At 37.1% G+C, this 22410-nt stretch overlaps 1 protein-coding gene across 2 annotated transcripts in view; it reads left to right on the top strand.

Annotated features, from left to right (window-relative positions):
* Positions 1 to 989: 989 nt before the first annotated feature.
* The window catches only part of LOC133516131 (insulin-like growth factor 2 mRNA-binding protein 1), a 103805-nt gene continuing 82384 nt past the window's right edge, over positions 990 to 22410 (top strand). Inside the window, exons 1-3 of one of the 2 annotated variants that reach the window (XM_061848904.1) lie at positions 990 to 1297; positions 1784 to 1841; positions 6199 to 6279. In XM_061848904.1, the coding sequence (XP_061704888.1) occupies positions 1093 to 1297; positions 1784 to 1841; positions 6199 to 6279 (344 nt within the window). In that variant the 5' untranslated portion in view covers positions 990 to 1092. The remainder of the gene's footprint in view (positions 1298 to 1783; positions 1842 to 6198; positions 6280 to 22410) is intronic. The other variant, XM_061848912.1, reaches the window with a different exon arrangement.

A 22410-nucleotide genomic window follows, 5' to 3' on the forward strand; every position in this document is an offset into this window, starting at 1 on the left:
TGATGCCAGAGCATTGAAAGTTAAAACGACTCGTATTTACGAAAAATAGGTACGATTTTACCAAAAAAGTAGTTTCATTTTTTATGCCAAAAAAAAGCATAAGCCTTTTAAAAACGATGATGATGATGATTGGAATTATTTTATTTTGACTGATAAGTGATAATCCACGAAAACTAGAGTTATACCAAGCTAAGTTGGCAGGGCAGGGATTTTGATAGCCCAGACTGTGTAAGTGTTATTTTAAACGTCAAACTTCTATGAAATTATGCCGTTTAAATAACACTTGCGCAGTCTGGCCTATCAAAATCGCTGCCAACTTATTTTGTTTTGACTCTAGTATCGGAATGAGCGCGGGTTTTGATAGCCCAGGCGGTGCACGGCACGGGTTATTTTAATCGTCAAACTTCTATGAAATTATGACATTTTCTTCACGTAGTGATTATATGCTCTTTGATTTTCTTGACACTTGCAACCTCTGGGCTATCAAAATCAATGCCAACTTTTCTTGGTCTGACTCTACGCAGGTAGTGAATTTGCTTTTGCACTAGCTTATTCTATAAGGTCGTATGGGGAAAACGGGTTATCCCGTTAAAAGTACAAAAAAAACAATAATTAATCCAAAAGTCACAATTGCAGTATTGAAGTGTGTGTTTAGACCAATCTTCAATCAAAATTCAGAGGCATTAAATGTCAACCAATCGTGTAACGGCAACTACAGAAATGAAGTAGATGCCCTGAATAAACATTTCACCGAACAATACTTTCATGAGTTTTGTAATTGCGAGATAAATCAATATACCTGACGCCAAAATTTACAATGTGTCTTAACATATAATATTACATCATAACATAACACAAGCACTTAAATAATGTGTAAGTATATAACTGGTAGGTATATAATACCTCCTTGATTTCTAGATTATAGGTCATCATGGCCAACTAGACATACTTCAAAACAACGTTCGAAATTTAGGCACACGACAAAGACAGCTGGACAGAGAGACAAAAGAAATTCGACTGTGTCGCTAGATTCGTCATTCGCTCTGACGGAAGACCGTGTTTAGTTTCCAAGGTTTCAAAGTAACTTTTCTGATGAGTGATCAGCTGAAGAACGTTTCAGCGATGAACAAATTGTACATAGGTAACTTACCTGTGGAGGCAGACGATGCTGCTGTCAGGCAGCTCTTTGCCGAACACAATTTGACTGTTGCTGAAATCTCTGTCAAGAGAGGTGGCTACGCATTCGTAGATTTTCCTGACCAGTCTGCCGCAGACCGCGCCATCGATAAACTTCATGGTAAACTATCTGTTATACCTACTCTGCTAGGCATATTGTTAGATTTGATTAACTTCTAGGTACATTACCGTCCAACGGAGTGGCTCTGAAATGCCGGGGCGATTTTTAAATTTCAGTTCAAAGCCATAAGATTCTTTTATGCGGGATTTTTGATAGTGCGTAAATATGAATTCATAGAAACTTACACGAACAGTTCGAGTAAGTAAACAATAATTATAAGTTTTATTGTAGGACCTAACATGTCTCACTGAAGACTGGTCAAACGACCCTTTTTTAGAACAAAGTTGATTTGATATATGCTTACTTAATTTGTAATAAAATATGTAAGTAGCATAGTAGTTTGCCAATACCTAACTTACCTTCCGGAAATACGATGGTATCTTAGGACAAGAAGAACCAATGGCTTTCTAACAAAAAAGTTAGTTATGAATAGAATTTCAAACATTTTAGTGAATAAGGACTATACGCAAATAACATTTATTTCAGGTTATTCTTACTGCGGTCTGCCGTTGATCGTCGAACCTTCAGTAGCTAACAAAAAGAGGTACGTAGAAATTACTTATTTTTAAAACAAAATGTGGGTAGTTCGTGGCAAAAATAACTTGGGTCGATTTTAGGGTTCCGTGACCAAAACGGCAAAAACAGAATCCTTATTACGATTAATTTCTAGCGGTTTCAGAACCGCAAAAAGTGCCGCATTCATTAAGCGCAAGTGCGTGCCAGACTGAAACCGCAAGAAATTAATCGCAGTGCGTGTTAAGCTTAGCGCTCAGTTTCATCACTTCAGTCTGCCCTTCCGTCCTGTCCGTAGGTATGTGACAGCTAGCTATTTTACCGGAAAATTATATTCTAATTAAAAACAAAGGTGTATATTGTGGCCCGCTAATTAATTAAAAGATAAAAGAATATTTGTTTTACAAGGAGGCAATGTTGTCGTATATCTCCTCGTGCTAATTTAACACCCGAGCATGCGAAATATTTCAAAATTGAACCACGAGCGTAGCGAATTTAAGTGGAACATGAGCGTTGCAAGGATTTCGCACGAGCATTCGTAAATGTATTTATTCGTTATTTTATCATTTTTATCGTGCTAAAATAATTTTTTTATGCAGTGCACTCTAGGTACACATGTAAGTAAAAGTAAAAAATCGCTGTAGTACAAGGTATTTAAATTTAAAAAATCTAACGGGGGTTTTTAAAAGTTTTCTGATGAAGTAAATACTATTTAAAGTAATCCCTTTGAAAGTCGAAAATAATGTGCGTGTCCCTCTTTTGAACTGGTACAAAAAACATGAAAAAGATTAAGAAATTAAAACTGAATAAATCGAAAATGAACTATTAACGAGCTTTTTCTAAAACATGTTTTTTTTTTTCTTATTAAAAAGACATACGAGTAAGTGTTGCGAGTACAGTCAGCATCAAAAGTAGCGGATCAAATAACGTTTCATAAGTATCTACCATTCTGAAACAGCTTAACAAAAAGTGATGTCTTTAATATAGAACAACTAAGACTGTAAAAGATATACTTTAGAGCGCGAATTTTAGAAATTTATCTATATTTGGAAAAGTTGCTGACTGTACATGCCCTTTTACTTGAAAGGCGTTTTAAACCGACTTCAATTTCATAGAAGGAGGAGGTTTTGTATTCGGTTGTGGGTATTTCTTTTTTATCATATGAAGGTGCGGAACCCTCTATTATGCGTGGTCCGACATGCAGGGTTATTTCCACTAGTTACCACCAAGTTGTTATCTTTTGGAACTTGGAATTTTTTTTTTCCCACCTTTTGCCAGTGGTAACTAGTGGGAAAAAAAAATCCCAGTAATTACCACTGGTAACAACTTGGTGGTAACTAGTGGGAATAACCCGACACGCACATGGCCGGTTGTTGTTTCTTTTCCGTCGATTGGGCCGAGAAAAGTCGAAGGTGCGGCTTCTACTGTTGTAATACTTGTACTTTGAATTTTCCGAGAAGCCCGCTTGTGTTTACTGATAATAATGGTTAACAATCCATTGTGATTTCAGAAACAATGGTTTCGTAGTCGAGAAGCTTCTGGACTTTTCCTAACTTGGCTTTTATGGGCACGTTTTCGTTAAAAGAAACAACGTGAGATGGTTAAATAATTAATAGTCTTCGGTTTTCACGTAGGTATCAAGTAAAACACTAAAGTTATATTAAATCATAATCTACAAACAATCCTGCACTAACTTCAAGTTTGTTTGACCCAAAGGTTGACTGGTAGAAAATACCTTAAGGCATTCAGTCTACCATTTGTACAATTTTATGTTCTGCAATATAGTTAAAATAATAGTACATTATGATACAAGTGTGCTAAGTTGGTCATTATACACGAGGCGATACTGTGCGCGCGAGCTGTAGGCGAGCGCGTAATAAGAAAGCCGATGTGGGTAATGACCAATAACACGCGTTTCATACGACGTTTTTCAACACACTTGCGAGTAAAAAACAAAACTTATAAATTAGATTTTTTTGCCAAAACGGTAATAAAAGTACAATTTTCAAAATGGTGGCTTACTTATTTTCCGTTGAATACAAGTTTCATATGCCGCCAATTATTTTTCACCCGATTTTGATGGTAAAAGGGTATCGTTTTCGGCTTTTGCCTCTATTAGTATTACTGGCAGCGTCAATTTTGTATTATTCATTTTCATTGCTTGAAAATGACATTTTCGTCAATGTATAAACTAAAAACATGCAAAACTATTCCAAATTTATGACAAATACGGAAAATGGCTGGCGCGTTATATATTTTTTTACGCACGATTCCAATGCGCGCGCAAGTCAAAGGCGCGAACGAAATCAACATACAGCCAATTAAAAAAATTAAAAAAAGCTAATGTTTTTAGAGATAGAGATCTTTATTTGCATAGCAGTATGATACATAGGTTCATAAAGGACCCTGGAAAGGGTGTAGCAAAACATGTAGTTCACAATACACTACTTATCTTACTTAGATGTAAATTTATTCAAATTTTCTAAATTTCACTTCCTTACCTGGTTGGAATAATAATATTTTAATTTATAACAAATAACATTAATTATAACTATTACCCTGAATCATTCAAAACTGTAATTATAACTACTTATACTTATTACTTATATACTAGAGTATACTATACCTATTAAAGTATCATATTTAAAGTAAAAGTTATGTACATATTATCATCCTCCATAAATTCAGCTATTAAGTAGTAACATTTTATATTTTCAACAGCTTATATTTCAGACAGTTTATGAAGTTTGAATCTGTTTGTTGGGTTTTTAGATATGTGGGGATTTTATTGTAAATTTTGATGGCTCTGTAATATGGTCCAATCTTATATATTTCCAATTTAGGCTTCGGGAGTTCTATATATTGAAGGCGTCGAGCGTTTTGGCAAAATTTAAATAAATGTAGATTTTTACGGACAAATGTAGCTATTTCCAAAAAGTATAGGGAGGGGAGGGTCAGTAGGTAAAAAATTTTGAAGTGGGGTTTACAGCTGTGGGGTTGGTGTATGTTTGCTAGGATCCTAATAAAAAAAAATTGCATGACGAAAAGGTTTTGGATGACATACTGTGGCCCCACAAGAGGAGTCCGTAGCGTAGCCACTAGCCACGCGATTGCTTGCGAGTGGTATGCTGCCAACGCGCACTCTAAGGTAGTGCTACTTTTTAGTACGCTAAGTGCGTACACAAATCGAGAAAGTTTGTTTTTTATTCGGTCTAAATGTGTTTTCCATGTCAGATGGCTGTCCTGTGTAAGCCCTAAGAAGATACAGTCGGGTACTTCTTTAATATTTAGGTTGTTTGTTATGGTGTTTAGGTTAAGGGGTTGCTTTTGTCTGGGTTTGAACTGAATTAATTTAGATTTTTCGTTATTTATTATGAGATTGTGATCGCGTAGCCAATGATTTATTGAATTAAAAGTTTGTTCAATGCAAGAGCTGCTGCTATGGTTATATCATCGGCAAACATAACGACTTTGTGGTTGGTGGATTTGGGAAGGTCGTTTATATAAATAAGAAACAGGACGCATCCTATGACAGTTCCTAAGCTCCAACCGAGAACGCTTTTTTTGTCTCGGCCGAGACCGAGATTCAATGGGATTCCCGGCCGAGACCGAGACCGAGAATTTATACAATTTAAAAAAAGACGAATTTTGCACCAAAAATGCTTTTATAATCGAAATTCGACGTACGAAATTTATCAGAAAAAAATTATCATAATCAAATCGTAGCGCTATTAAATAGTATTTTTAGGGTTCCGTAGCCAAAATTGCAAAAATAGAACCCTTATAGTTTTGTCATGTCCTTATGTCTGTTGGTCTGTGCGTATGTCACAGCCATTTCACTCAAAAACTATACGATATATTTTATAACCAAATTTGGAACATAGGTGTAGATGTAGTATGTATGTATGTCGCTTCTTACTTTCGAAAAAAAATCGTTAAATATATTTTCAAATATATACTCCATATAAATGTAACTAAAAATTTGAAAAAAAAATCATATGACTCATCATTAGATAGGTCTTTAAAAATACATAAAGGTTGCTGAAAAAGTTTTTTTGATTAAGTAAATACTTTTGATAATAATCGTTCCAAAAATATAGTGTGATCCCCTCTAACTTTTGAACCGGGAGAGCAAAACCATTCAAAAATACCTGAATAATAAAGCTTAGTAACAGTACTGTAGAACATTGTACCATAAACATGCGAAAACTCGCTCATGTTTTAATTTATCGCTGAACGCTCGTGAACTTTCTACTTTTCACACTTGTATCGCAATGTAATACAATGCATTTTTGTACTTGTATGTATGTAACTGAACAACTACATGCAACTTAAAATAAGTAAGTAATGTAAATTGCGTGTAACAACAATTTTTGTTGTTGTTTCAGCGTGAATGTCCTGAACCTGCAGAGCTCAAGCGCTACTCAATTAAAAGATAACATCAATGAATGTCAACCAGGCGGTTGGAGGTAAGTTCTCAATGTTATTAAGTAATACGTGAATGTATTATTCTGCCAGTACCTAAGTGCGTCATGGTTACCTACATTCTACAGTATCCTTACCACGTTTGACACTGACATATTCGCTAGCGACTGCGTAAACTAACACACAATGAATCTCCCTCGTACTGACGTTGGTGCAAGTAAGATGTACTGCGTTTTAGTTGACGCAGTCGACAGTCGACACCTTACCAAAGGCCGCGTAAAACGCATGGTGACTACTGGTAAACGCATGGGTACTGGTCACTGTTGGTTCTACTAGTGTTTCACAGGTATGATTATGCCTAACCTTGGTACTTGGTTACCTATCCTAGTTTGGCGGAGTGTTTCAATGAAAATGTCGTATTTGATAAGATAATGAGTGTATTACCGTTCGGAATAGATTCATTAGTCTTGCGCTTAGGCAGTCGATAGAGATAATAAGTAAGAACCCTCAGCATTCTGCGCGTCAGTCCTAGGGGTTTATTTTTCTTTAGGCTACCGGTAGATGGAAGGCGTGGAAGCGGCGCCGGTGCGCTTTGAGTCGCGCGGCGCGGCGGTACGCGGCAAGGGTTGCAGCGAATTGACGCCCTTATCTGACTCGTGATCGCCCTTCTGCACAAAACATTGCCTTTCAAGATGCACTGTGGGTTTTGTATTGCTACCCAGCTTTCAATTTTTAGTTTGCGTTTCGCTTCCGAGGGGATATGTACTTTATTTTACACGTCTTCAATAGAAAGCGTGGGTGTTTTTATTGATCTGATTCCAAACTTTACTTTATATTGCCGGTGTTGAAAGTAATATATCAATTCATAAAAAGGTGCAAAATCTAAATCGATGCTTTATCAGGCAACTATTAAAGAGCCTGTAGACACACATCGACCACCGTTGTTTGTAGGTACCTACTCGGTTAATGTCAGCAGTGGCGGGGCAAGGCCAAAATTTTATGTGGGCAAGGATCATTTAGCGAGGCCCTCTGGTGGCGCAAGAAATAACAAACATTTTTATGTTGTATCCGAAATAAGTATACTTATTTGAAGCTCGAGGCCTCTTGGACCGCGGGGCCGTAGGCTGTGGCCCACGTCGCCCACGGGTAATGCCGCCTCTGAATTTCAATAGTCAATAGTGTATTGCTTAGCGTGAGCTGAAGTTCATTTCTCAAAGACAATCTGTTTTCTCATTCGCTTTATTTTGAAGGTATCATCATCGCTTGTCCTTGTCCAATTCGTATTTTGTTTACTTCTTATTTTGTAACATACTGTATTCATCACTCTTTATTTACTTGAAACCATGACCTCGCAACGCTCAAGATTCCACTTTTCAAACCACTCACTACGCGCGTAGTTCACTTTTGGGCGATTGAACAACATTGCCATAAATCTTAAAGTTTGAACTTAATTTAAGGCCTGGTTTAGATTGACTGGCTGCAGTAATATGAGGCCATAAAAAGCTTTTCCGCGCTTTATTTTTGTTTTTGGTAAGTCGAAATAAAATAATAAGAAACGTAATGAAAGGTACAAATTAGTACTAAATCTAGTGTAATCTAATCTAATCGAGTTATAGCTTTTTTTTCACAATCCATAACTCCCGGGGGAACAATACATGCCTTTGTCCTTCATTAACCTACATGAAATATGGTACATTGTGCAACGAGGGGGGTAAGTGAAATTTTGAATACGAGGGTGATTATTCCCGACAGCCGCAGGCTGGAGGGAATTAAAGACCCGAGTTTGCAATATTCTTACCCCCGGAGTTACACACAATGTTTTTCATTACACTTGCGAAGAAAAAACTAAAATTTAAACGAAATAATTTTTAAATACGGTGGCATATCAAACAGTCGTCCGCCATTTTGTAATTTGATAGGTTAGCATCGAGGGCACAGAACTATCCGGCATTCAGCCACGATTAATAACTATGTAAAAAAAAATTAAACGGCTGTTAAATTAATCGAATTATTTAATTTTAAACATAAACAAAAATATTAAATTATAAACGTCAATATTTTAATAGGAAAACTCATTAATGCTACTTGGTTTGTATGAAAAAGTGACATAATTAAAAAAAAAAAAGCTATAACTCCCTAGGGAGTTATAGCTTTTTTTTTCACAATCCATAACTCACGCGGGAACAAAATAGGCCTTTGTCCTTCAGTACACCTGCATGAAATAAGAACTTTTTCGAGCAAGTGTGATGAAAAAATCTTTATCGAGCAAGTGTGATGAAATAGTTACCGACTTTAATAAGGCAGTATAAGAAATAAAAAGAAATATACATAACATTTAAGTAAAGTTATTTTAAAATATTTTATTCGAATTACAAAGTTGGCAACTCCTATAATTGCACGAAAACCAGCGCAATGGTCCTAGGTTGTTCTGTGACTTCTGTGAGAACTCGATGCTCTGACCTTTGAAGTTGAACGCTTAAAAGGTAAGGGACATATCGACATGATCTTATTATTTTTTATTAAGTAGAGCTATTTACTCATGTCAAGCATTTTTTCTTGCTTCTTGTCCAGATCAAGATCAGAAGGTTTTAATTGTAGTCATTTCTATAATTTTCGGTTTAGGTACTTAACTTAGTATACTAACAAGTCGTTATATATGCGAGTACAAAGCATAGGCGTGGAGTTGGGCCGGGCCCGGCTATCAGAGGTTAGGAACGCTTGGGGTGAGTCGGGAGATGTTGCCGGCGAGCCCGGGCCACGTGGGCACGCGGCGTCCGGCGCGCCCGGCACCCGGCGCTCGGGGCACGGGCGCGCCCACGTGGCCGCGCGATCGATAGACCGGGCGCAGGCGCGGCGCTCCATTCAGCCGGACCGGCAGGCCCGCCCTGATCGGGTATTCTCATTGGTTGCCGCGTAGGTACCCTAGTCGAATACTCTGATCATACACGACAAAATATTCAATGAGATCCTTACCCATCGCCCTTAACCACATACATTATAGTGCGTCCGTCAAATAACTACTCTACATATTACTTGTACAAAGTAAATCTGTAGGTACACATTGTAAAATTTCAAAATCAGACATTTTCCCTGCGGTGCCAAAAACCTTTTAGTAGACCTTACTATAAGACATTTATTAAAACCAAAGAATTAAATGTAACCTAAAATTAAAACTATCACAAAACTAAAACTAGTAAGTACCTAAAGAAAAAAAATAGAATAAGAATAAACATGGGTGACTTAGCCCAATACGTTTACATTATATTAGGTCCGATCCCTGGGGAAGGGTTCCCATGAGGCTGGCTTCGTGCCCCTTGTGGATCGCTATGCCGATCCGTTGGTCGAGGAACGAGCCAGCCCTACGGTCCCCGGTAACCTGAATAATTTTTATTCGCAAGCTGCCTATTTAATTTGTGGGCACCACGGTCCTAGAGTTTCGACTGCGAATGCCACAAATCGCGGGGTGTTCAGATATTTGTGAGCTATATCTGATGACGACTGTACTCCCAACTCCCTTAGTTTCCATAGACCTGTCCGAACAATGCAGTCAAATGAATGGAAGGCTTTACTATATTCTGATAATCAATAAAGATTGTTCCTGTGGGATCTTCCAGACCGAGAAGTTGTATCAAATTATGTTATAGCCACTGATGGACCTTGCCGACTTGAAAGCCAGAGTTCTATATTTTTCCACATTTTGTTGTGGTCCAGTTTACTATAAAATATTGAAGTTAGTTATCCATGAATGTCATTATCATTATTCCTTAAGCGACCCCCTCAATTACTTGATCCACTATTAACTGTCAAGTATCACTAACAACAATACCGTCTACCTAAAAATTGTACCTATTCGAAAAGTCATCCATAGAAGTTTATGGCTCCTCTACACGATGGGCCAGCGCAGACCAGTCCAAGGGACGCATTTATGCGTTAGAGGGAGTAAGTGATATTGCTATCTCATTCCACCGCATAGCTACCGTCCCTTAGACTGGCTTACGCTGGGCCATCGTGTAGAGGAACCCTTAATTTCAGCTTTCGTAACACTTTCGTTTAACTTTTCTTAACAAATGCTTAACCTCCTGACGACGGATATCATAATTTGCTAGTTTAAATTAACCGACAAAGAGTCGACATAATCGGGGCCCTCTGCCTATGCAACTCTTCGCGGAACCTCGGATTGATACCTAGAGTCAGACCAAGATAAGTTAGCAGCTATTTTGACAGCCCAGACAGTGCAAGTGTTATTTTTAAACGTCAAACTTCTAGGAAATTGAGACGTTAACTTAACACTTGTACAGGCTAGGTTATCAAAATTGCTGCCAACTTATCTTGGTCTGACTCAACGCGTCGCCTGCCGCTGACGAAACAAAAACGAGTGGGCTGCCAGCCTGCCACACGCCTTAGAGATTTATTTAGAGCTGTACCCAAGCTACACTTTTTTTCAAAAATAATTTTTAAGAAAAAAAAACAGACTTTAGGGAGACCGGTGAAAGAACGATTATTGTTGATTTTAGATTTCATACAATGAAATTAAAAAGACAGCGTCCTACGCCTAATTATGTAGAAAAGGAGGTAACATGTTTTTATTTTGCCACTGCACCCACCTTGACACATTTCAGATTTGCCCTATGGTTGACTGTTAAGGTACCCGCAATAGGGTATTCGACTGTATTTAAGACAAATTGTTTCACACCATGCATGAAATAAAGCAACAGATAATTATTAAAAAAACGAAATAGGAAAGAAATATAAAAATGTGCCTTGAAAACCTAACTGCTTGGCAAAGAGAACAAATTGCCAAACGTGAACTATGCAGTTCCACTTCATCAAATGTCACTTTTTTCCTTCAGGAACAGAAAGTTGAATTCCTAAAATGTTGAAATCTCAAAATGTTGAATTCCCAGAAAGTTGAACATTAAAATGTTGAATTTGCATAAAGTTGAATTCTTTAAATGTTGAGATTGCAAAAAGTTGAACTTGCAGGATGTTGATTATTAAAATATTGAATTATTTAAATGTTGAGATTGCAACAAGTTGAACTTGCAGGATGTTGATTATTAAAATGTTGAATTCTTTAAATGTTGGATTGCAAAAAGTTGAATTTGCAGAATGTTAAAGAAGTTTCCGGTTTTTTTTAACTAAAATAAATAGTTTTAAAGAGATTCATTTCGAATAAACAAATTATGAATTATGATATTTATGATTTAAATATAATCTTGACAGAGCCGATTACTTCTAACAGTGACAGAGACAATCAACATTATCTAAAGAGGTTTTGCAGTAACTACTAAGTGCCTATAGAAACGAGTCATGATTCGGTATTACGGCAGAGGTTTTAGCAGCATCTTAAATTGAAATTTCCATAATTGACGCCTAATAAAGTAAAACTAAACTATGGCAGACCAGCGATGAGAAGTATTTCAAAGGTACGGTCAACCAATTTGATTCCTAGGCTACTATAGAACCATGTCATAATGACTTCTACGAGAGTGCTTATTGAGTGATGCATGTCATGTATAGAGTAGTTAAAGCGACAAGGTTCTATAGTGGCCTAGGATTCAAATTGGTTGACTGTACATAGGTTTCGTAGGTAGGTTTTACATTATGGCATCTATAAGTAATCGAGGTAACTCTTTGAGCATTTAGGAGCCGAAAGTTGAATTCTCATAAAGATAAAATCCCAAAATGTATACTTTCCTAGGATATCACAAAGTCAACGTTATGGGAATTCTACTTTTTGATATTTCAACATTATAAGAATTATCTCAATCAAATCTAAGTGTCTGTATGTCTGGCGTAGCCCTACAGGTAGATATCTGGATACTTAAATTTGCTAAATTAATGTAAGAACTCACGAAAGAATTGGTAACCGACGTTACAGTCTCGTGGAATTACCCTTATATGAACGAATTGGCTTAAGAATGAGTTTTTGAGCAAAAGTTGGCTAGTTTTACCGTAAGGCTTGCAATTCGAATATTCAAATATGTCGAATATTCGACCCGTTTGACGTCCTGTCTGGCCTAGTGGGTAGTGAGTCACTTCCCACTAGGCCAGACAGACGGGACCATCGGCTTCATGTAGTGACCGTGCCTATGAAGCCGATGGTCCCGGGTTCATATTCTGGCAAGGGCATTTATTTGTGTGATGAGCACGGATATTTGTTCCTGAGTGTTGGGTGTTTTCTATATATTTAAGTATTTATATATTATACATAACGTTGTATAAGTACCCACAACACAAGCCTTATTGAGCTTACTGTGGGACTTATAATAGTCAATTTGTGTAATAATTTCCTATAATATTTATGATTTCCTTTATTAATCTTAATTCTTAGGTTAGGCTTTTTTTTCAATATGCATATAAAAGTAAAATATATACAGTGTGTCCCTAGCCATTGGACAAAGCCGAAAGGTACATAAGCATTAGGGTATTTAGAACCAGTGTACAAAGTATCATAACAATCATAACAGCCGGTGTAGCGGTTTCGAAGAAACAAATTACCAATTTTTACTTTGGAGCAGTCTGTATGTGTTAGTAGCTCCTAAGGTAATATCCTCAAAGAATAGTATGGAACCTTCTTCAACCTTTTGGATTATTTTTTTTATTATTGACACTAATAAGCAGGGGTCGGACAAAAAGTGCGGATGACGTAAAAATGACGTAATCTTGCACACAGGATGATGTTTGAGTTTGTATTTAAACTTCCTTGTGACATGTAGTAACAAAGCAGTATTAATGAAGTAACAAAATAATCGTAAATAAATCCATGGAATTAATAATACAGGTGGTAGGGTGATGTAGGGAATAAAATAAATTTCACGAAACTTGTTACCATAAGGTATAATTATTTGAAATTAGTTAGAACAAGTCTGTGGGATTGCCACAATATTCGAGTAAAGATGACATTTTAGAGCGTTTTCTTATACATTAGTAAATATAAATTTTAGCTAAATATAATCGTGAAGATACAATAGCTAAACAATAACGAAGTCAATTTATTGTTCATCTGATTGACAATGTGTCAGTCAAAAACGTACTTACTCATTTCAAGTGGCGATATCGTTTAATAAAGAGGTTGATAAATGATAAGTGATAATTGTTTATGAAAATCAAAAATACTATTTGAAATCATCCTATAAGTGGTTTGACGTCATCCGCACTTTTTGTCCGATCCCTGCTAATAAGCTTTCTCATCTCTCATCAATCAATATCAAATATTTCGAACAATGTCAAAAACACTGCCAAAGATTAACACAGTGTGTTTCTTTTTGTTGTCGATTATTGCAAATAACTTTTGTTCGAAAAAAATTTTTTCGTTTCTTTTGTTCTAATTAAAAAATATATTAACGTCAGAGCATTCCTGAGAAGTAACCCTACGTGGTATTTCAGGGTTTATCCAATGGCTAAGGTCATCTGTATATACACATATTAAAAAACCTAACCTTGGGTGCCGCCAGCTGAGGGGCTTGGCCCAAGCTGCCGGTGGTCAGGGCCGCAGAGAGAGGAATTATCCGCGCGGTGTCCAAGATCACCGCCTTCTGCATTTTATTATTATATATATTCATATTTATTATTATACTTGTGATGAACACGAATATTTCTTTCTGAGTAATGGGTGTTTTCTATTAATTTGATTATTTATAAATATTTATAAATTATATTTATTGTTGTCTAAGCACCCACAACACAAGCTTTAATAAAGTCAATTGGATTTTTATTTTATTATTATTTATTTGTTTGATATTCGAACAATAGGACGCTAGGGATTCGAATATGCGAATATTTTTAATAACTCTGTTTTATCCGCTATAATTAGAATTTCTGTGTGTTCTGTGGGGTAATTACAGTAAATGAGGAACGATAGGTAACCCAAATGTGGAAGAAATACCTAATAATATTTTTAATGGATTCCTTCCGACAAGCTTAGTCAAATTTGAAATTACAGCGCAACTCAATTTCAAAAAGAAAACGAAATCAAAATATATGTTATTTTTATGGTGCGGCTGCTGCTATATGTGTAACCAACGTAAAAAGGACAACCCAAGCAAGTTTTAAGCAAAAGGGTCATTTTGATCACGCAGTACCAGTCTACCAGTGTACCTTAAAAAGTGACTAAGTATTTGAAGTCCGAACGTTGACCCCTATCGCACTTCGTAAGTTTGATCATACCCAACTTGCCCAACAAATCTAAACATGACCTTTAGCTAACGGATAATCTACCCCAGACTACCTACTATAATTATTATACCTACCTGCGAGCCAGCTTTTCCGTCTATATCTAAGCACCTTTAGCGGCTTTAGCCGACAACCGACCATCAGGAATCAAAAATTGACAAGACAAATAGAATTTAGGTTTGTCAAAATAAAGATTTAAAATAACAATACAAACAAACATTTTTTTCTGTTGTGTCTGGGTGGTTAATAGTACATTACGATACAAGTACGAAATATAGGAAATTCGAAACGAGTGGCGATAAATTAAAACATTAAATGTTCGACACAGTAACGTAATATGCTAATTTTCGCACTAGTGCGGTAAAGTAGCACCATATGTACTGTAAAGTTACATAAATTCACGCAATGATGCATTTATAAAAAATACTTGATTTACTTGATGTCGAAATATTGTATGGGTACGTCTAATTTTTGGGTTTCAAACGTGGGTATCACTAACGTCATGAGTGTCATGACTACAGGAATTGGCGCCATTTAAGTACATTTTGACCGGAAAAAAATCTAAAACCATAGACAATCCGATCTTAAATTGGGTTGTGTCTTAAACGGCCTAAATGTATACGTGCCATTTATTGAATTACTAACTAATATTTGTTTATTTCATACATTTAAATATTAAATACGTGTACTATATATTTTTTAATAATACTTGGTATGAAAATGCGGAAGCTGATATGTGAGCTTTTAACTGAATAATATGGCATATATGGCTGATATAGCTGTTGCTCGAAGTACAAATTAAAAAAAAATACTTTCCACCCTAGGGTGGGAAATGCAATTTTCCACCTGGCTATCTGCCTATGAAAGGTGAACTTTCCGATTAGGAGAGATAAAAATATTATTTTTTGGAGTTATGAGGAAAGTTAAATAATATGTGAAGCCTGACAACAGTTTATTTGACCCTCGCCATTTTGCGGATTTTCAATGGTACTAGTTTCTTTCTTTTACTGGCAACAAGTACTATTTGACAACGAGCGTTGGATGTCATCGAATGTCGCCGATGTAAACAAACAGAAAATATCTACGAATTCTATATTCAAACATAAACGGTTTTATTACAAAAATGACAAAAAAAAATCCAAAGATGCGAAAAAATTTTTAGTGAATGCAATGAAATACTTAGAGCTTAAAAAAGACGAAGGGATACATAGCATTCCAATAAACAATGTTTTAAAGTTGGTTGGTGATATGACCGGTATTGACATTTTATAGTGCGGTTGTATTGAACTGGTTAGTTGTTTGGTTTAGAACTATAATATTTCATTTAGGGTTTATGTAGATCGACAATAAAAAATATTTCTAAAAATAATGAGATGGTCTTTTTTTTGCCCCTGTACAAAACAAATTACAAAGCCCCACACAAAAAGAAAAAAATCATGAATTTTATACCGTGTGAAAACAAGTACCGAGTATCAAAACTCTGGTCACTGCTTTGAAAAAAGACATTGGATTTACAAGCAGCAGAGAGTACTTACGACAACTGATGCACAGTATGGGATTCAAATATAAAAAATCCAGAAACCAACGGTCAATATTGATGGAGCGTTCCGTATTTCCGATATTGTGGTTTGGCGTCAAAGTTATTTGGATCAAATACAAGAAGTAAGGGATAAAAATATGCCTATAGTTTATTTGGACGAGACCTACATTCATACTTCTCTGAACCACGCCAAATGTTGGCAGAGCGAAAATGAACCTGGAGTATCGAAAGCCGTTTCAACAGGGAAACGACATATTATTGTTCATGCCGGTGGACCATCCGGATTTGTTCCTAATGCACTTCTGGTATATAATGATAAAGAAAAAAAAGCAGATTACCATGATTTGATGAATAAAAATAATTTTAAGAAATGGGTTACGCAGAAATTAATTCCCAATGTATAGTTATGGATAATGCCCGATACCATTCCTTTCGCAGTAATAAACCACCAACATCTGGCGACAGAAAGCATGTCATTGCAGAGTGGCTATGCTCGAATAAAATTTTATTTTTACAAAAGCATCCAAAACTGGATTGGTGGAGATTTTGAGACGTCACAAACCTGAACCAATATATGAAATAGACACGATTCTCTCCACATACACACTCCATAAAGTGATAAGATTACCGCCATATCACTGTGATTTAATTTAAACCTTATTGAGATGATTTGGCGCATTGTAAAAGCCTAAAAAGGCAACTAAAAATGCGTCTATCGATAATAAGGCGTTTCTAAAGCTTGTTGAAGGTAGTTTTCAGGTATAAAACTTATTTTTGTTTAGAATTTGGTTATGTAAATTATTTGAATTCAGTCTATATCATTAATGATTTAAATTTTAATAAATTATTATCGTATAGGAAGTAACTCAAGAAAATTGGAGCAATAGCTGTGACCATGTTAAAAAAATTGAAGACGATTATAGGAATAAAGGTCCTATAATCGAATTGGAGGCTGAACATTTTATAATAGAGGTTGGTGGTCCTGAAAGCGACAGAACATCTGATGAAAATCAGGTTTCGTCAGAGTCAGAAAAAGAAGAATATATAAATATTGGATATTTAGAATCAGATTTTGACGAATAGGTAAATTGAAAGAACCGACTTCTCTGTAAGCAATGTTTTGACATTATACCAGTATCAACATGAAGCCAATGCCCACTACCCCGACTATACATGACTTACGCACATTATTGCCATACGTAAGCTGTTTGCAGCGAGACTATCTCAGGGCTAAATAAACTGTTGTCAGGCTTTACATGTAAATAAAAAAACCGGCCAAGTGCGAGTGCGTTTTACTCGCGCACCGAGGGTTCCGTACAAACTTTGAATTATATACTTAGTGTAACTAGCGTAAAAGCGAAAGATTGATCAAAAGTATCTACACTAAGTATAATCGTGTACAGCGCCATCTATCGGCAATCCCTAAATTTGTTAATTAATGTAAAAAGTTATCTAGATAGAAGTATATTTTTCCTGTAAAATGTATACTAATGTTAATATTACGTAATAAATTCATAAGTTTTATTTGGTAAACTTCGGAGATTAGGAGGAGGGGGGGGGGGGGGATCGGAGATCGCCCACGTACGACACTTCCATAGGTATCAAAGGATTGAATTCACCCGTGCCGCTTCGCATTCGGGTCATTCTCTCATTTCGTGCAAATCGGTGATATTCTCTCGATTTGTAATTTTTCTTTTAATTGATAAAATTTTGGATTTCGTCAATGTGTGGATTCGTTTATTAACACTTTTATGCTAAAGGCACCTTCGTAACCTTATTACTTTTCATTTAATAGGGCTACTGGTAATGAACTACGCGCTGGTAATGAAATGGCCTGAGATGGTAATGAATGATAAAGGAAAGGAATGAAATTGGCATCGGACGGTAATTTTTTCACTGGACTGTAATGAAACAAACTTATGAAATCTGACATAAAAATCTTTATTTAAAGAAAATTAACAACATTAATAAAATCAACAATATTAAAAACGTGTCGATTAATGTCTGGCATTTAGCAAATACACAATATACCTGCATAAAACTATGAAATAGTGAAAAGGTGGCATAAAAAGTCTCCCAAAGAAAAATATATGTATGCTTCTGAATAAGAAGAATTTTGTTACAGCCGATCCTTATTTGTTATTTAATAGTTTAAGTAACCAACATAATTATTGTTTTATTCAAAAAACTAAACTAAATTTCAATCGGTCTGTGATTAGTATATTATTTTAAATTGTTACATTATCATTAATTGACTCACTACCTACGCAATTTCGATTAAATCTCCATAGCAATTATTTTAATGGCGTGTTTTAGCAAATTTCTACAAAAAAAATTATTACTATTTGACCGCTATTTCTTTCTGTTTTCTTTGAGCACGAGGTGTCATTTCCTTTATGCTACAAATCTTTTTTGTTCCTTTCTTAACAAGTATCTATTTCTTTCTTTTTCTCTTTGCATCGCATATAATTCGGGATTATTTTTTATAATCTAATATTTTTCTTTTTTACGCTGCCTATCTTTTGCTAGTTAGTCTTCTTTGGTCATTTTTTTCTCTGGCCTGGCCATTTTAATGCTAAAACAAAGTGATAACAAAGCATTCCTTAAAGAACATTTGACTAAGGGAAGCCCTATAAAAATGGGAAACGTGCACACGAAGACGATGCTGGGAATCTGTAGCCAGATGTTGCCCCAAAAATAAACACTGCGCGTAGAGGAAAAGCTGGAGGTAAATATTCAGGCATGGCAAGAGCTAAAGCACAACTGCGGAATATAGATTCGGATGAGTATGAAATGATCTCTGACGTTGATGAGGATGCGGAGCGACGTATCATACGTGCACGAGGGAAGGACATCTATGAGTATACCAGGGCAACTCCTGCCATCAGCTCAGAAGTTGTAAAGAGCTCCTCCCCGGTCTCGAAAATCTATGAGGGGAACATAATTGACGAAGTCTGCACGGAAGCCAACAATGTGCTAGAGGAGGCTCGCAAATCCGGGAACTTGAATGCCTCAGCCCTGTACCGACTGCTCCCAAATGTAGGCGGTCCGAATGCTCCGTGTCAGTGATGTATGCGGGAGTACTAAGGAGCATGGCGCTGTATGGGGCGCCAATATGGGCGGACAGGCTCTCGGAGCGCAACAGCGCCCTACTCAGGCGGCCTCAGTGAGTAGCAGCACAACGCACCATCAGGGCATATTCAACGGTGTCCTATGCCGCAGCGTGCCTCCTAGCTAATACCCCTCCGTGGGAGCTTGATGCTCAGGTACTGGCGGAGAGGTACCGAATGAGGGCGGAGGCGAGGGCGCGGAGATAACGCGTAGACCCCGAAGAGTCGGAGCGAGTGCTACGTCAGGCAGAAGAGAGGCTCCTGGAACGATGGAAGGAAAACCTGGAGGACTCGCCCTATGGCACCCGCACCATTGGGGCACTCTTTTCATCGTTCCGGGAATGGATAAAGCGGAAAAGAGGTGTGCTATCATACCGGCTGACCCAGGTGGTGCTTCGGTCACTACCTGCACAAAATTCAACGGGAGCCGAGTCCGGTCTGTCATGAATGTGGTGACTCGGACGACACAGCCCAACACACCTTGGAGGTGTGTAACCGGTGGGATACCGAGAGAGGTGCCCTAACGGGCGTTATTGGGCGTAATCTCTCGCTGCATAGTGTTGTCTCGGCCATGTTATGCAGCGAGAGATCATGGAATGCGGTTGCCACCTTCTGTGAAACCGTTATGACACAAAAGGAGGCCGCTGAGCGAATACGCGAGGAAAATGTGGACGCGCATCCTCTCAGGCGCAGACGGCAGAGGAGAAGGCGAAAGCGCTATGCAGAAGCCTTAGTCTGATCTTCCAATAGGGCTGGTGGGCTGGGTACCCACCATACGGCCCCACACGTCTAGGGGGAGGGCCATAGCGTCCCTGGTCCTCTCCTTCCTTAGCGCGGGTGCTCCCAGCGTCTATGCTGGGGAGCGTCGTGGTAGAATGGCTGCAATCCCTCGGCGCTCCCAGTAACGGCAGAGCGGGTGACGCCGCAGGGGATGTTAGTGGGTATTCTCCTCCCCTCCCTCTGTGTAGCAGAGAGAGCTGTGGGAGGAGCGAGTCCCACATACTACCCCCACATGGGCTGACCTGGCCCGGGGGTGAGATGCGTAAATGCATTTACCCCTGCTTCACCAAAAAAAGGCGATTATCTCACACTGTCACCGCATTTCGTTACGAAGTGCGGTGCAACGAATTCGCGAGCGGCGACGATGCTAAGGTGGTACAGTTGGCTCCGTATCTTCGTCCGGAGCTGCTATGCACGACGAACCAGGTTTATGAACTAAAACCAGAAGTAGAATAACCAGATTTTTATTATATACTATTTCTTAAGATTAATATTTATCAGATGCACCCCTACATTCAAAACGTATGTATCACAGAAGTACTGAACACTCATGTTTTGAGTGTCATCACAAGTAAAGGTAACAAAGCGGCAGGTTTATGTTAATCTACTGCGCTCGAGTAAACCCGAAAAATCCCCGGTTGGGCTCCCCTATTATTACATATCTACAGTTTTAAATGTTTATAATAACGTAATCTTTATAATAACTGAGCCTCTTTCCATTAAATGTACTGCCTCGAATATATTATCATTACCTTCTTAATGCATTCATTACCTTCCCCAGTAAAACTGGAAGGAAAAGAAGTGAATGAAACAGATATGAATGAAGTTTTGGAAGTTTTTGTCACCTACGTCGGTTGGCATCAGACCTTAATTTTGCAGAATAAACCATCTGGAAGGCAACACTAAAACACTTCATTACGTATAATTATAATAATGTACACTTGGAACTTACTGTGTAAATCACTGGATGGCGATGAAGATTGTTTTGAACCACACTCCTTTTCGACACGCGAGAACGTAGGTATGTTCGCTAACAGCGGCATACGCGCGTCCGCTACGAGATCACGCGGCCAACTGACTGACGAACAATGCGTAGCATCGGCGGTAGACGCTATATACCCTTGCTATATAGCAAAATATAGCTAATCCATTTCTCGCGTCGGTAATGAAGAAATTTCTTGAACCATACACTTATAAGGCTGTATAATTTTAACTTTTAATATCTAGCTTCTAATATTAAACGATTTAAAACATAACTAAATTAGTCATTAAGTGAGAAAACAACGAATTTTCTATTTTTAGTATCTTAAGGTTCAAATGTAGGTCAAAGTTATACCTTCATGCGTTACATGTAGAGAGGAATGAAAAAATTGGGTGTTAATTGTAAATATAAAGAAAACTATTACCTTTTTAGAATTGTTCGTTGAAGAGACATATACTTTAGGCCGTATGTTACAACCTTGCTTTTACAGATATTCGAAAACAACAACACATTTTTGGTAAATTACCTAAAACACCGATTTGCACGAAATGCGAGAATGACCCTTCGCGAGTTACTCGCTCAGGTAAAACACTGCCTTAGGTAAATGAGTCACGTTCTCCATATCCTGCCTTACAAAGGCGTACAATAATTGGTTAGGTACTTATCTTAGATCAAAATCCAATGTAAAGTACATTTTATAAACAAAAACAAAGCATGATATTAAATAACATAAATTACCATATTATGTAATTTTACTTAATTATTATTATATAACAACAACATAATATTAATTACTTATTAACATTATAATATTATTTAATTACTAACATTATAGTGATTTAAACTTCCTAAAAAGTCATTAATGCTATAGAAGCATTGCTTGACTAACCAATCAAACAGTTTGTTTTTAAAAGGTAATGATGGCAATTTCTTAAGGTCTTTGGGAAGCTTATTGAATATCTTTAATACTCATGCATATATTTTTTTGGAATGGGGATACAACAAATCCATTTGAAACCAAAATTTTAAATTCTTATCGTAAAAAAAAAAAAGTCCAGTGCTCTAAAGCAGAAACGTATCATTATCTGCACAGTTTTTAGAATAACAACGACCCACTTACTTTCAGAGCATGAAAAATGAAAAAGCATTAGTTACAATTTATTAATTTTAAGTAGTTAAGTTAATTTGAGGAAGTTAGGACCGTTATTGAGACTGCTATACATGCCTTTGGATATTACCAGTGATCGGTTTTTTGGATTCGACATGGGGTGAATGACCTCAATCATTATGTTAGTATGGATATGCCCCGGGAATCCGGGCTTTATGTTATTAGAAAAGGCAAAAAAATACAATGTGTTTATTTTATTACACTTTAAAACATCTAAGTAGCTGATAGACGAGTACTTTTACTCACCATTCTATTGTCTAAATCAAACAAATGAGCACAAGTGTTTACACTGACAGCTCATTTGCTGCCTCCAAAGCGGCACATTTTGTACCGTTTGGATAAAAGTTCGGCGAGTAAGTACGCGTGTCTATCAGCTAATATATGGTTACTACGGGTTAATTGTTTGAATAAATGAGTTAG

This window comes from Cydia pomonella, chromosome 1 (assembly GCF_033807575.1).
Source record: "Cydia pomonella isolate Wapato2018A chromosome 1, ilCydPomo1, whole genome shotgun sequence".
NCBI lineage: Eukaryota > Metazoa > Arthropoda > Insecta > Lepidoptera > Tortricidae > Cydia > Cydia pomonella.